We start from the raw sequence: 16,626 nt of genomic DNA, 5'->3' as shown, positions 1-16,626 counted from the left end.
CTCATAAGTGGGGCTTCCGGGTGGCGGGTGGTCTTGAGGGTCCAGGGGCAGGGTCATCCGGTACGTATGGGTCCGTTCGGGGATCAGACTGCATCTTGACAAAGGTGTGAATCACCTTGAATAATTCCACCCAGGAGAGCGAAGCAGGTTCTAGCCGTAGGGGCACCAGCTCTGTAGGGTTCCCTGGCTGCTCACCGCGGCCTACTAGGTTCGTGGTGTTCCCTGAGGAACTGGCCGTCAATCTGGGCTGGGACCGGCCCTGGCGTGGAACTCCCAGGGCATCCTCACATTGGGCACATAGGGAGTCTGCTTCTTCACTCTGTGTGGCTCTGAGGTGGCATGCTGAGCAGAGGCCTAGAGCTCTTATGCCTGATTCTGGAGGTGCCGGTTCTGCGGACGCATGGGCTCTCATATGCTCCATCGTGCCTGTATCGCTCCGGTGTGCCCTCAGCCGAAAGTATGCGCCTTTCAATGTGCGCCTAGCAACGTGCGCCTATCTATCAAAGTGCGCTTAGCAACAATCAATGTGCGCCCAATTATTTTCGGGTGCCTAACATACGCGCCCGTCGCCTGTGCGCCGAGTCCGGTCTGAGCGCTAGGGCGAGGCGGCGAACCAGGGCAGATGGCGAGCAGGCAGGCAAAAATGGCGACCTCCTAGGCGGGCTGCCACGCAGACAAACCCCGCTAAGCTTCGCTTCCTCGGAGACCAGCAAGTAAAGATGTACGCCTTACCTGATCTTCGGTGCTTCCCCGGCTGCGACCTGGGCGGTCTCCGGCTGCGGGGGGGAGAGGGTGATTACCGTCACCGCCGCGCTCGAGGAAGTGCACCCGCTGCTCTAGGCCACGCCCGAACTAGTCTCGCTCGGGGGCCAAGTCCTCACCGCGAACAGATCAGGACCAAGGCTGCTTCTACGCCGCGCCCGAGCCCTTCTCACTCGGGGGCTAGGTCCCTGCCGCAAGTTGGCCACCGGACCGAGACTCTTACCTCCGAGGGACCACGGAAATCACCTCGGGAAACTCAACTGGGGGAGGGACCCCATGGTATCACCGCAGGAGTGCGGGGCTCGTCTTCAGGTAGGATTCTTCTATGAATTTAGTTGTTAGAATTTGGAAACACGCTCAGCGAGCGTGAGGTAGCTCCAAACTGCTTTGGAGACAAAAATTACTGGGCTGCTGCACTTCCTGCAAGGGGTATATGTACCACGTGCTGACGTCAGATTCGTCTCCAACTGCTAGCACGAGCACACTATACCCATTTGTAATGAGTCCATCTGCTACACGCTAGGAAATGAGGAATTATCAGCAGACAGCGCTTCAACCACAGTAGTCTCCAAGCCATGATGGCCATGTCCTTGTGTTCCCCAGGCCTGCTATACAGAAGACAGGCTTTGAACAAAAAGTACCATGATATTTGGCCATGAACTTCCCCATTGGAATCCCCTCCAAGCCTTCATGTGATAGCTTGGGAGAGGGGGATTGGCCCAGTACTAAGGCAGCAGAGGCCCAAGATTGTGCCAAGCTCTCTTGTGCTATGCACTTAAAATGGAAGCTCCTTCCACCCAAGAAAAAAAAAAGTCACTTAAGTCCTTCCCCCTGTCACAGCAAGCTGAGCTCCAACTAACTGCTTTACTGCACCAGGGCACTTGCCACATAGGCCAACTCAGAATTCCCCTACCTCCTGCAGCCACTATGCACTCACACCCCAGGCCTGCAAAGGACCTCCGGTGGCAGGTTACACATGTGCACTACTTAACCCAGGGCATTCCAGTACAGCTGTAGCTGCCAAGAGAAACTAAGCTGATCTGTGCAGTTGATCCTATTGCTTTTTTTTGTTTTCTTTTACATAACTTGATTGGATATACTGCTCTATACAAAGACCCCTTTAAAAAGGGAGGAAATAGGTCTGGAACCCACAATATCCGAGGAGGCCAAGTTGGTGGGGAGGGGAGGAAAAAGGCAAGAAATCCATAGGCCACAGCCCCAAGTTAAGAATTTCAGTCTCCAGGGGATTGCAGCCTCTCATGGTCTCCGGAAACTGGAGGCTAGCTACCTTTTCATTCCTAAAAGCTCTCTAAACACTGTATCACTCCAGATCATTTGCATCTGCTGAAGACTGAAAATAGTGCCAAGGTTACACTCCTCAAGTTCATGTACTGTTAAGTCATGTCACAGAAAACTTGTAGCTCTCTCTGCCTAATGGCCTGACATAACCCACTTGTCTGACTGGTACGCAGGATAAGGAAGCATAAATAAAAAGTCACATTGACTTTAGAGCTGTGTTATGGAGAAAAACTTGGTTGAAACATTTAAGAGAAAGTGTTTTATAAGCCAATGTTGTCTTGCAAACAAACAAACAAACAATCTTGCTTTCTCCTGGACCAATATGGTGACAAGAACTTTGCATACACAAAATGGAACTGAAGGAACTTAGTAAAGGATTGAGTGACTTGCTCTTTAAGTTAAAACTAAGCTACACGGCATATATGGGTTAAACGCATTAACTGGGTTCTCCCTGTCCATTTTTACAGGAAATGTACAATCATCAAAACAGAAAGTAGAGACAACTCTGCTTTTACATTAGATCTATTCTTTAAGAAATGGACATAGAATAGTTTTGAGACAATACACTTATCACTCAATTCTTACACAGCACTTTCACAAGCCTAAGCAGTTTTTACCTTTTCAAAATGATGAATTGCAAGCCATATCTCGCCTTGAGCATTGAACACACAGCCCAGGTTACTCCAGGCTACTGCAAAATTTGGTTGGGTCTCAATTGCTTTCAGATAACAGGCCTTGGAATGGATAATTAAAGAAGAGGATATAGAGGATGAGGTAAGAAAGAAGAGGAAAGGAAAGGAGAATTTGTAAAGCAAAAAGAATGAAAAAATAAAACACAGTCAGTATTCCTTCTCTAAACCAGCCAAAAGTGAACCTGCAGCATAGGCTCGCTTGCGCCAGAACTAATGCGCTGCAACAGCAGTCGGTTCGTATGCCTGCGCAAACCAAAACCCACATGCAAACTGCCATTTTTCAGTTATGCTAACCTTTTCAAAATTAGCAATTTTTTTCTAACATTAGTTGCCACTAAAAATAAATGCCATTTCTTTCAGATAGTTTCAATTTTTACCCGTTTCTCACACATACTTAAAGTATATTACAGGGGGGGGGGGGGTCACAGAGAGCACCACTATATGTCAATAGGGAAGATTCCAGAAAGCCAAGATATTCTGGAGCTGTGTTGAGAAATCTACTTGATTCAAATAGCCTGAAAGACAAAATTGCAGTTGTAGGGAGAAGAAAAAATAAATAAAGACAGATAAGACAGCCCCAACCTTAAACTCCCTTCCATTCAGTCTGCAGGCAACCTTTCCAAATTTTAATTCACTATAAAGGAGCCAGACAACCTCAAATGACAGAACTACATGAAGGTCAAGGTCCCTGTAATGCAAGCGCACAAAGCGCAGGCGCCTCTTGCCAGAGTGCAGTACAACGCTATCGCTGCGCAACGCTAGATAATGTAAACGGCCAACCAGATCAATTAATCCAGGTAGACAGGCAGTTAAAATGCCACAAAAACCGGCAGAAATAGTAAACCCTCCAAGCACCACATGCCAATTTTATACACAAAAAAAAGCCAGTCAATTAGAAATTAATAATCCAGTTGACCGTTCACAAAATGTCACCTCAGTGCAATGCGCAATCCCGCCGCGCAGCCTCTGCGCTACTGCAGGCTCACAGCGCATCAGAAGAGCAAAATGCTGCAATCCAAACAGAAGAAAAAAAAAAGGAAAAAAAATGAACCACCAGAAGAGTTAGAAGCTTTTACTAGTAAACTAGCTCCAATAATTTTTCAACTAGCTTAAATTTACTTTTACTCAATTTCTTTGAAAGAATTGTGGCTAAAAATCTAACATTCTCTTCTGTTACTAGCTTGTAAATAAAATACTTTTAAGCTCGTTTCTGAAGCCACAAGACAGAAGATTCAGGTATGGAGCAAATGGTTTTTGTTGTGGCAGTTACAAACCGGTTACCATATTTCTCATCATGTGACTTTTCGGTGCGTTCCTTGCTGGAAGAGGAGGAGGTGCATGTCTGCCCTAGATCCAGGCCTCGAGCTCCCTTCAGCGAGGCACCTTACGCATGGCATAGCAGGTTTCACCCACCTGAAACCTTCTAAATACAATATCAATGGTGAAAAGCCAAAAACAAGAGAGAAAATAAAACAAGATCATTAGTAAAAAGTTCTCAACAAGGCAACTGAATTTCTTTGGATATGATCTACAACACACATCTGAATGGAGGGCAGTCGCACGGTATGTCATGCAGAAGAATGAGACATTTGGAAATACAGAAGGGACAACTGGAAGAAAGGCTTTGAAATTTATATTGATGGCAGCAATCAATTTGTTGCAGACTAAAAGGAATTGGCTGGCTGATAATTTCAAATGCACTGATTACAAAAGAAATCAGGAAACTGTTCGTGTTCAATAAAATCTTCAGCAGACACAATAATACTTTCAAACTAGATTCCTCCAGAGCTCTGTAATAAAGAAGTCAACAACCTAAGCAGGCGCAGTGTCTTATCTTATGCCGCTCACACTGAAGCTGCAGTGAAGTGCAATTAGTGTTAGCTGTCCGCTTGAAGGATTGAGAGCAATGAAATACGGCAAAAAAAAAAATCCTTCAGACATCCAAGAACTGCAAAAATTAATTCCAAGGCAAGTACTGTGCTTCACGCTACCGACTTACATGTAATGAGCCACAGCAGAATATAAAGAATTCAGGAAGACTGTCTGAGCTACAAAGATCCCACCCCAGTTGGTACTGAAAATAAAAAAAAAGTCACCCTCCCCAGATGCTGCTGCTGCAGTCAAACGGACAGCTACTCTGTGCATACACTCCACGCACCAGCATGCGCGTGGGGCTTAGAGTGACATTCGCCACTCCTCACCCCGGCAGCGCAGACGCATAAGGTGGCTTGTAACAAGAGAGTTTTAATTTCTCAAATGAAGATTTACAAGATTTTCAGAATTTTCATTCACTTCAATTTTATTCTTTTTAAAAATGGAAACTGCTAAAAGCCACCTTTTCATTTCAGCAATTTTCTTTCCATCAGTCCATTTTTTCAAAGCAAACCAGCCTCATCCTTCTATCCACTTGTATGTGGAAGTAGGGAAGGAAGAGGGAGAGGTGTGAGGTCAGATTCTGAATTGGGAATAATTTACCAGCCTTTCTTCCACAGTGAAAAAAAAAAGTGTTTGAAGATGAAGGTAAGATGTTCATATTATAGGGCAGCAACTGGATCAAATTATCATCTGAACTTACAAAGGGCTTCAAAAATGCTCACATATGGGAGGCTGGAACAAAAGTTCAGGTTCTATGCTTAACCAAGCAGGGAAGCAAACATGAAAATGAAATGCCATCCCAATCACCAATAGATGATCTAGAACAGCATATGATGTCTTGCTCAGTACTGCGTTTAATATAGTGTTTGTGATTTTACAGAGAGCCATGCTTCTTGCCCCAGGATTAATACATCGCTTTTGCTTTCTTTAGAATTTCTCAAGCTGTAGACTGTGAAGTTAACAGATCAAAGCAGATTTGAAGACTGTGCATAGATCACGTTTGGAAACCTTCAGGTTTAATTGTAACCCACTGAAAACCTACCTTAGCTTCTTCTAAGCGACCCAGGGCTTTGAGCAGGTTCCCCAGGTCACTGCGAACACAGTACAAATCCTGTAAATAAAAAACAGATTGTCACCAACTAGACACTGCAAACCCAAGTCCTTATAACTTCACTATATGGGGGGGGGGGGGAGACAACACACATACTATGAATAATTTCACCCCAAAACACAGGACTTGAGCTCTTTCTTTCGACCTGGCAGGTTCCTCCAAATCTTCTGTATTTCAAGGATTCATCCTGGCAGAGGTTGACATGACACTACAACTTGACCCTTAACAGTCAGTCAAGCATCCAGGTATAGTGAACCATGATCCCCTTACAGAAGTTGGCCACAACCACTATCATGACCTTGAAAAGTTCTCTGGCACTGTCAAGTTTGATGGGGAGGGCTATAAACTCAAAACACTTTCCAGGATGCAAAACCAAGTAATGTCTGGTGATCTTCTCTGAAGAGGATGTGAAAGCAACCTTCAAGAATTCCAGAGAAGAGAGGAATACCACTTGCTCACCACCACATTACGACAGCGCAAACAGCTTCCATGGGAAAAGAAAGATGATAAAAATCTGTTGAAAACCCATCCTCTTTCACAACCACCAAATCGATGGGGCATCAATCTAGGCCCTGAGTGAAGATGGATCCACAGAGACTAATATCTGTCCAGAGTAGCCTATAATCACTATACTGTTGAAGTCTGACACCAGGAGAACACCAATAGGGTATTGTAAACTGGAATGGCAAACTCCAGGGTAAGCCCATTCTGTACAATGCCCAGGACCCTCTAGTCCAACGTAATGTGGGTGCACTCCTAGTTGTGCTGCAGAAGACGACAGTCTACCAGGACTACTTCGGAGGGAACCCACTAACTTTCAATGGCCAAAATAGGCAAATACAGAAGACAATGGCATCCCAGAAGTGACCATGGCTTCTAATAGCCTGGGAAAAAGAACCGTTAGCTTACTGGGGCACAGATATTTAGCCAGCTTCTACAGAAGCTCTCTAAAGAATCTTTCCCCTGAAGGAAATCCTGAGATGGGCTTTACATGCTGCATCTGCCAATCATGTAACCACAAATGCCTCTGTTCCTACATCAGAAGTCACTGATCAAGCAGTGGCTGGTAGAAGGAGACGGAGGAGGTAAGAGGGAGCCAGTCCCCCGGTTATCAAAACCTCTGGAAGCAATGGGCTACAACAGACAGGAATTTCCAAGCCCCCAGACGTCCGGCTCAACCAGAGAGAGATGACCCACAAAGAAACCTAGCACATCGGGGAGCTCCACCAACTTTTCACTATCTCCACACTTTCAGTCAGAACTGCAGGTTTGCATCTCTAACAACTGCTGGAGACAGAGAAATACTGCAGGACTGCAGATGGCACTCTGTTATGGAGCAGTGCCTCAAAGCTTAGTTCTCTGCATCCATCTGCTAACAGGGATGTATAAACCTACTTGTCCTGACTGATCTGGGATACAAACAGGAAATGCCATATACCCTCCCCAAAAGGAGTTGCAAATGAACAAGGCTGCATAGAAGCAGCCTGCATTCCCCTTTCTACTGAAGAACAGTGCCACCAACTAAAATAGCTGTCTAGCAAACAACAACTGATACAAAGGCATCCACCCGGGAACAGAAAGAAAAATGTTTTTTTAGTCCTCTGCCTATGGAGGAATTATTGTACTCAAGGACTTGCCTCCCTAAGGTTCCCATTCTGATAAGATCAGGCACTAAACTACCTTGCGAAGGTGACAAACCCAGAGGCCTCCTGATACCTTCAATTATGAGATCTCCTTCCGGAAGCTCCTCCACTGTTAACTCCAACATGTGAAGACAAACACCTAAAGATAGAAGAGCCCTCTCCTTCCATGACCGGTGGGGGTGGGGGGGGGAGGATCTGAAGGAAGCACGGGGAGCTGGGACTCTCTGATTGGGTGCTAAAATATTTAGATCTTGTACAGTAGGAATCAAATTAGCATATGCTGAATACAAATATCCAACAGCACATAATGTGCCAAATTTAAGCAGCTATGAAAATCTGCATTCCTGACCTTATGAATCAAGATGTGAATCAAATAAAATTGGTTGAGAAACTGGTAACCAGTGTAACTCTTTAAGCTGTCATAATGAATCTGACTGTTAAACAGCACCCCCTCCCCCATCAGCAGGAACACTCAGAGAGCCATGCTCAGAGACACTAGCTGCCGCCTTGAAGGTTGCATGAGGCAGCAAGCACTGACCTATTTAACTGCCTTTCCCTGCAATCAGGACCTCAGAATCTCTTTGGCCTTCCTGCCTTCTTTCTGTGTTACCCTTGGGCCTTCATCCCCTGTCTTGTCCTGTGGACTCCTTGGCCTTCTTGCCTTGCAGACTTCTTGTCTGTTTCTTCCTTGGTCTTATCTTGTTTTGCATTAGTTCCTGTTTACCTATATTTATATATTCCTTGTTCCCGTCTAGTCCTTGTCTTATCTTGCTCAGTCCACCTTGTGGCCCCCTGCTTCCTGTGGGCCTTCAATTCCAGCCCGTGTCTCCAACTCCTGCCTTGCCTCCAGTTCCCACCCTTGTATCCAGCTCCTGCCCAACAGTTGTCATGTACCATGCCAGGAAAGTCCTACCGGTTCAAGCCAAGTGGGAGGGGGCTGGCCAGGAGGAAGACCTTGTCCTGCTCTGTCTTGAGTCCCTGTACTGCTCCTGTAGGAGGAATCCCCAGATCCAGCTGGTCTGTCCCCAACAGTGTCAAGAAATGTTCATATTAGATCCTGTTATGATCCTTGCAGCAGCATTTTGAATTGTCAGATGAAATTATATTTGGGGGACCCCTAAACAGAGAATTACAATAGTCTAAAGTTGACAAAACCACAGCCTGCCCCACAGTTCTAAAATTTGCACTTGATATACAATTCTTTAAAAATCTAAGCAACCATGGCTTATGATGGAAAACTACTGACCTGAATTTCTTTTTCCCTAATGCAGACAGATGGACTCAGGACCAGTGGGTTTTTGCTCCCCTGCCAGCAGATGGGAGACTGAGCAAGCTAACGTCACTGATTATATAACCCTGCAGTGACTCCAGCCTGCCAGTATTCTCTTCAAAAGCAACTGTGGACAGACTAGCAAAAAACTTGATTAAAAATGTGATTAGAATCAGATAACCAGAAATGTACTCAAACCATAAACACTGAACTCACAAGATTCTAGGTAGCCCAAGCTAGAGTCTGGATGAACACTTACCAGTAATCCCTTGGTACCCAGAGCCCCACAGGACGACTATTGACACATTCATACAGCAGCCAAGGGCAGGAAGCTGAGTCCATCTGTCTACACTAAGGAAAACGAAATCATCAGGTAAGTAATTTCTCGATTTCCTAGCGCGTAGCCAGATGGACTCAGGACCAATGGGGTGTACTAAAGCTACTCCCCAACACAGTGGGAGGCTGTTCACGGTCCAGTCAAACACAGCACATGCAAAGGCTGCATCCTCCTTAGCCTGCACATCCAGGTGATAAAACCTGGAAAAAGTGTGTAAGGGACCATGTCGCAGCTTGGCAGATATCGACAGGAGACAAAAGACTAAACTCCCCATGACACTGTCTGAGCCCTAACCTGAGTAAGCAACGACTTTTCAGCATCCCCATACATGGCCATGACCACCTCCTTAATCCAACGAGCTATGGTAGCCCGCGAAGCCAGAGCACCCTGTTTATTCCTGCCATGGAAAAGAAACAGGTGAGCCATCTTTCGAAAAGATCTGGAGGTCTCCGAATACACAACAACATGCTTAACCACCAAGCAGCACAAAAGGTTAAATTCCTCTGCATCCCTGACCTTATCCAGGGACAACAAGGAGATGGACTGATTCAAACGAAATTCTTAGACTGCCTTGGGCAAAAAGGATGCAACAGTACACAGCTGTAACATTCCTGGAGTCACCCAAAAGAACGGCTCCCGGCAAGACAAGGCCTGCAGCTCAGAAACCCAACATGCAGAACATATAGCCCCGGGAACACAGTCTTCAAAGTCAACAACTGTAAGGAAAGGCTATGCGATGGTCGGAACATAGGGCCCGCCAAAACGTCCAGCACCAAATTAAGACTCCACAATGGAGCCAGTAACCTCAAGGGAGGCCTAAGGTGCTTCACTCCCTTCAAAAAATGGGCCACATTAGGATGAGACAAGGAAACACCATTCACCAGGCTTCTGAAACAGGCAAGAGCCACAATCTGCACCTTCAAGGCGTTAAAGGCCAATCCTTTATGCAATCCCTCTTATTCTGGATTTTTAACTGAATGAAGAACACCCTGCTCCTCATGCCAGGCCTCAAAAACTCACCAAACCTGCACATAGGCTAAGGAACTGGAGAATATACAAGCACAGAATAAAGTGTCAATCACAGCAGAGGATAACCACACTTTAAAAGGCAAGCCCTCTCAAGGGTCAAATAGACAGAATTGAATCGGACTTGAACAAGTTAATGTAAATCGGTTATTTGCTCTCAGATAATAGAAGGACCAGGGGGCACTTCATGAAGCTAGCAAGTAGCTCATTTAAAACAAACAGAAGAAAATTCTTTCACTCAGTGCATAGTTAAGCTCTGGAATTCATTGCCAGAGGATGTGGTTATAGCAGTTAGTGTACCTGGGTTAAAAAAGGTTTGGATAAGTTCCTAGAGGAAAAATCCATAAACTACTACTGCGGTAATTAAAAAGCAATAATAGCTTGTGATTTATCTAATGTTTGGGTACTTGCCAGGTACTTGTGACTTGGATTGGCCACTGTTAGAGACAGGATACTGGTCTTGATGGACCCTTGGTCTGACACAGTATGGCATATCTTGTGTTCTTATGAAGAACTGGTCCCTGCTGAAGCAGATCCATGTGCAGTGGAAAACAAAGGAAAGCCTGCACAAGGAGTCGTCGCAAATCCACATACCACGGATGCCTGGGCCAGTCCGGCGCCACCAGTACTAGCCCCCCTGTGGCCTTCAATCTTGCGAATTATCCTGCCACGCAAGGGCCACAGAGAAAAGAAAGTAGTCTGTCTTCTGGCCAGACCTGTACAAAAGCATCTATTCCCAGGGACCACAGATCTCTCCTGCGACTGTGGAAGTGAGGCACCTTCACATTTCGAGAAGTCACCAGCAGGTCTAGGAACGGAAGGCCCCAGTGATCAACAATCAGCTGAAACACCTAATTCGACAACACCCACTTTCTTGGGTCTAGACTCTCCCTGCTAAGAAAGTCCGCTCTTGTGTTGTCATTTCCTGTAACCTGAGAGACAGAGATAATCTGCAGATGACCTTCTGCCCATTCCATCAGCTGGTCTATTTCCTGTGACACTTGCTGGCTCTTGGTTCCTCCCTGGCGATCAATATAGGTCACAGTTGTCGTGTAGTCTTGATATCACGTGAACCGCTTCATTCCGCAGCTTGTGGCTGAACTGCAACTGTATACTGCCTAGGCCTCCAGGTGATGTTCCAGTAGGACTCTTCGGCATTCCAGTGCCCCTGGGCAGTACACTCCAGACAATAAACACCCCAACCGTGGAGATTTGCAACTGTCAGGAGTATCAACCAGGCTGGAGAGGAAAGGGAACTCCCTCTCTCAGATGATCCCCTTGCACCACCACTGGAGGCGGGAGAGAATCCCCATTGGCAAGTGAAACCGAACTACATAATCTTGAATCAGCGGGTTCCAACAAGATAGCAGAGTGTTGAAGAGGACGTATATGTGCCTTTGCTCACTGCACCACTTCCAGGGTAGCTGCCATCAAGCCAAGTATCTGTAGGGACCACACAGTTGGGCGTATGGTGTTCAAGTGACGCACTTGAGACATGAATCTCTGGATCCAAACGTTCGTTAAGAAAATGCTGTCCTGTCCAGAGACCAGCTACCAGACCAAGACACGTCTGAGGGATCGGAAATCACCTCAGGAATTTTCAACTGGGGGAGGGAGTTAGGTATCACTGCAGGAGAGCGGGGCTACTCTTTAAAATTGAAAAAAAAATTTATTTTTTTTTTGTAATCCCGCTAGCAATGTGCTAGTGAGAGGATAGTGTCCTCATCTGCTAGGGAGATTGAGAAATACTGAGGAGCTGAGGTCACTGCAGGGGTATATCTAGGGTGACGTCCCCTTTTTGAAATCTGACTCCATCTCCCATCTGCTAGCAGAGGAGCACATAACCCACTGGGCCTGAGTCCATCTGGCTACACGCTAGGAAAAAAGTCGTTACTCGTGTGTTTGAAATTTTGTAGGCAGAATTCCTCAAGAGTACATCATAAGATCCAGCCCACCTAGTCTCATTCAGCTCTCAGTTTCAACCCCCTCCTCCCCAATAAAAACTCTCCTCCTTCTCAGGCTCAATTCCCTTTCTCCCAATCCTTTCCCTCCACATGCTCAACTTTCAAAACCCCTAAAACTCACAGCTCTCCCCCACTCCAGGTTCAATCTTATGCCACCAATTTTTTTTTTTTTTTAAATTAATACTTTTATTAACTTTCATTGTAACAAAGTTATTACAATAGCAAGATGAATACATAATACAGGATACTTCCCCAATTCCCCCCCTCCCTCCCCAACCCCACCTGTGTAGGGGAGCTCTAATCGTTCTGTTACAGAATCCCCCAAGGTAACTGATGAGTGCTTATTCACACCCCCGAATACTCTCATACCCTATATGAATATTTGTAGAGAATAATCCACTCCCACCCCAGTTATCCAGGAACAATTAAGCTCTTAATCAAACAACAGATTACATGCAAGAAATATATTCCACAAACGATTTCCATGAGGCACGAAAGGCGGCCATTCTCCCATATTTGGTAGCTGTTAATGAAGCCAAACGATAGTATAAATGTAGTTTATCTATGACCTCTGGCACCTTCGGTACCTGTTCTGTTTTCCACTTTACTGCTATCAAATTGCGAGCAGCTATAAAAGTATGAGAACAGAAGCGCTGCTGGGTGTTAAGAAGGACATCTGGAAACACATGCAGTAAAGCCATCAGAGCTGACGCTTGAAGAGGCACATGAAACAGGTCACTCAACCAGGCAAATAGAAGTTCCCAAAATATTTGAAGTTTTGGACAGTCCCACCATATATGGAAATAAGTACCTCTACTTCCACAGTTGCGCCAGCAGGAGTCCGAAGCATTCGGATATATCCTGTGGATTTTATCTGGGGTGAGGTACCATCTGTATATCATTTTATAACAATTTTCACGCAGGCCTGCGGAAATGGAACACTTCCTAGCATAATATAATATGGCCTCCCAAAATTGTGGGCTTAATTGCTCCCCCAAGTACAACGCCCATTGCCTCTCAAATTTACTAATTTCCTTACTAGCTGGAAAAAGTGCTTGATATATTTTAGAAATGATACCCTTCAGTCTGTCACTATTTTGCACCAATGACTCAAACAGCGAGCGACTGGGTCTTAACTCTTTAGCACGGTGAATAGTCTGAAGAAAATGAGCTGCTTGAGCATATGCCAGGAAATCTTTTGAACGGAAGGGGGAGATATCCATTAGGCCCTGCATAGATAAGAGCGACCCTTGGGACATCAATTGACCAACTGTGGTGATACCCGCAGTCCTCCAAGCCGCCACCTGTAAAATATGTCTATTATAAAGAAGAGAGGTTTGGTAGAAATATTTATAGTCCCCGACTACTTGCCGTCTGCTCTGCTTCCAGATGTTCAACGTGACCTGTAGGGACCAAGTGACGTCCTTAACGGTCCGCCACGTGTCTCTAGGCTGCCAAAACATGGCTTGCAAGGCCATGGAACCTAAAAGAGCCTGTTCAATCGTCACCCATTGTTTAATTTCCAGATGACGGTGAATGTCAATGACCGCCCGCAGTTGAGCTGCCCTATAGTACCCTAGAAGATTAGGAACTCCCAGTCCCCCCTGGGACTTTGGAAGATATAAAACCTGACGCGCTATTCGGGGAGGACGTCTGCGCCAGATAAAATCAAATATCCTTTTTTGCCAACGGCGGATCAGAAGCGGGGAGATCTCCACCGGTAGGACAGAAAATAAGTAGAGAAATTTGGGCAGGATTGTCATTTTAGTGATGGCTATTCTTCCCAGCCATGAGAAGGTGCGTCTATTCCATCGGCTCATATCCAACGTTAAGTTAGCAAGTAGCGGTACATAATTTAAATAATACAGGTCCGTTAACTTAGCAGATAAGTGAACCCCCAGATACTTTATGTGGGATTTTGCCCATTTATATGGAAACTTGCTGCTAATGGTTTGTATTTCTACCGGACTCAAGGTCACATCAAGTAGCTCAGACTTAGAGAAGTTCACTCTAAGTCCTGCCACTTTGCCAAATTGCTGTAGCTCACGGGTTACCCCCTCCAGGGATGGTATTGGATTAGTCAAAGTTAAGAGGATATCATCGGCAAACAGAGATGCCTTATATTCTTCAGGCCCCAATCTGACTCCGTGTATATCCCTAGCTTTTCTGATTCGGGTTACTAAGGGTTCAAGGTACAAGGCAAAGAGCAAGGGTGAGAGAGGACACCCTTGTCTGGTACCTCTTCTAATAGGGAAGGCAGTCCCATATCCACCATTCACTTTAACCCTCGCCGAGGGGTTGGCATATAACTGTTGTAACCAATGCAAGAAGAAAGGCCCAAAGTCCATTTGTCTTAAAGTGGAGAAAAGAAAGGGCCAATGCACTAAGTCGAAGGCTTTTTCTGCGTCTAGGGATAATAATACCGCAGGAGTTTGTGTTTTCCTAGCCCACCATATGAGATCAATAACCTTCCTAATATTATCCGCCGCCATGCGCTGTGGGATAAATCCTACCTGATCAGTATGTACGAGCTGCGAAAGATATCTATTGAGCCTCTGAGCCATTACGCGTGCCAAAATTTTAAGATCCATATTGATTAACGACATGGGCCTATAAGAGCCACATTGTGCCGGATCTCGCCCAGGTTTCGGAATAACAGTAATGCCAGCTGTATTGTTGTGGGGCCCTATGCCTTTTCCCTCCCGGAGATTATTAAAATACTGGGCTAATGGTTCTACCACCGAGGGTGCGCATTTTTTATAATATACCCCAGAAAGCCCATCTAGTCCGGGTGCTTTACCCGATTTCAAGGATTTAATCACCAGCTCAATTTCAGAGGCTGAATTGGTGCCTCTAGGCTCTGCCGTTGCTCTTGTGTCAGTCTTGGCAAATCCAACTCTTGCAAATATGCAGTTATGTCAGATAATTGGATGGAACCCTCAGTCTGATACAGGCTCTGAAAGAACTCCGTAAAAGTGTTACGTATTCCCGCCGAAGTGGTGAGGATCTCTCCTACTGAATTTTTGATTTTGGATATATTAGTTTGAGAGATCCGTGCCCGAAGTTGGCATGCTAAATAATGGCCTGCCTTGTTCCCACCCTCATAGTATTTTTGTCATAAAGAGTCCATAGCGTAAAGTATCTGCTTATTATCAAGTTGTGCTAATTCATCTTTGAGAGCCAGTATCTTCTGATAGCAGTGCTTAGAATGAGTTTTCATATGGATTTGGGATAGGGCTGAGATTTTACCGAGCAAAGCTAGACGTGCCCCCTGTTCCTGGCGTTTACATGCAGTTGCCCTAGCAATCAGAATCCCTCTTGCCACTGCTTTGGAGCATTCCCATATTGTGTTAGGGGATACCTCCCCCCCAGAATTCAAGTTAAAATATTCCTGCATCTGGTCATTCAGTCCCTGCGCAAAATCTGCGTCCTGCAGTAGGGACTCATTCAGCCTCCAAAACAGACTACCTGAATCTCTATCCGCTAGGTCCACCTCCAGAATTATGGGGGCGTGATCAGACCAAGTGATGGCATCTATCTCTGACCCCCCAACCTGGTTCCCCAGGAGCTTATCAATCAAAAAATAGTCTATGCGTGAATAACTGTCGTGAGGTGCAGAATAAAAAGTGTATGATCTAGATCTGGGATATCGGCTCCGCCAAATGTCTACTAAATTCCAGTCTGATATAAGATTACGCAGTGCCTTTCTACTGGACCCCGGAAACTGAGAATGTAGTTTAGAGGTGTCTATATCAGGTTTAATCGAAACATTAAGGTCGCCTCCCAGGATAATTGGGCCATCCGCATGCAAGGCCAATACTCTATGTAATTCCTTCCAGAAGAGCCCTGAATCTTTGGTAGGAGCGTAGACAGACACTAGCGTGATTTTCTTCAAGCCGATCTGGATATTTAAGATGAGATAACGCCCCTGCGGATCAGCTGTATGGGACAAATGCTCAAATACCAAATGCTTCGAAATCAAAATCCCCGTACCTGTATATTTAGCGTCTGCTCCCCGTGCGGCTAAAAAAGAGTGAGGGAATTCTCTAAACTGCAACAGTCGCTCATGTTTACGTTTCAGATGAGTTTCTTGAATGAATGCGATGTCTGTCTTGTGACGTAATAACTCGCTTTGGAGGAGGAATCGCTTTCTAGGAGTGTTTAGTCCTTTAACATTAAGCGAGGTCAACCGAACCATTATCAATCAAAAGGACAACCATCGGTATGGTTGCATGTGGGGTGTCCTGTTGCAAAGCAAATGTACCTTGGATTTTTTCTGGGTATTGAGAGTGCGTCAGCATATTGTTGTTGGAAACACAGAATAAACGGGATCTGGCAACTATACAAAGAATGAACAGATTTTTGAGCTCCCCTACCACCCTCGCCTTTACCAAAAAGGATTCGCTCACCATTTTCCGCGAATCTAACCCCTAAGGGGGGGGCACCGGCCGTGTACCACCGGCTGCACACAACTCCATCCCCTCCACCCCTTCCCCCTCTGAACCCCAACATACTAAATGTTAACGCAACATTTCTCAGTTATGCAGCTTATCTACCAGGATACTATGAAAATAACCATATTCATCAATAATGAACTTCATATTATTAAAAAACTTTAAATTGAAACTAGATAGGAAGTCCTTTATG

The 16,626-nt window shown here is 45.5% G+C and overlaps 1 protein-coding gene across 5 annotated transcripts in view; it reads right to left on the bottom strand.

Moving 5' to 3' along the window:
- Nucleotides 1-16,626, bottom strand: part of OGT (O-linked N-acetylglucosamine (GlcNAc) transferase) — a 323,288-nt gene that overhangs the window by 244,882 nt on the left and 61,780 nt on the right. For 3 of the 5 annotated variants that reach the window (XM_029607212.1, XM_029607214.1, XM_029607213.1), the window contains exons 4-5: nt 5,671-5,739; nt 2,679-2,795 (exon numbers count right to left, since the gene is read on the bottom strand). In XM_029607212.1, the coding sequence (XP_029463072.1) occupies nt 2,679-2,795; nt 5,671-5,739 (186 nt within the window). Of the gene's footprint in view, nt 1-2,678; nt 2,796-3,686; nt 3,762-4,034; nt 5,608-5,670; nt 5,740-16,626 lie in introns of those variants that run through there. The other 2 variants (XM_029607215.1, XM_029607216.1) reach the window with 2 other exon arrangements.

The sequence above is a fragment of the Rhinatrema bivittatum genome, chromosome 6 (genome assembly GCF_901001135.1).
Source record: "Rhinatrema bivittatum chromosome 6, aRhiBiv1.1, whole genome shotgun sequence".
NCBI classification, from domain to species: Eukaryota; Metazoa; Chordata; class Amphibia; order Gymnophiona; family Rhinatrematidae; genus Rhinatrema; species Rhinatrema bivittatum.
Note: the sequence above shows the minus strand (reverse complement) of the source record. Positions and strands in the feature narration are given on the sequence as shown.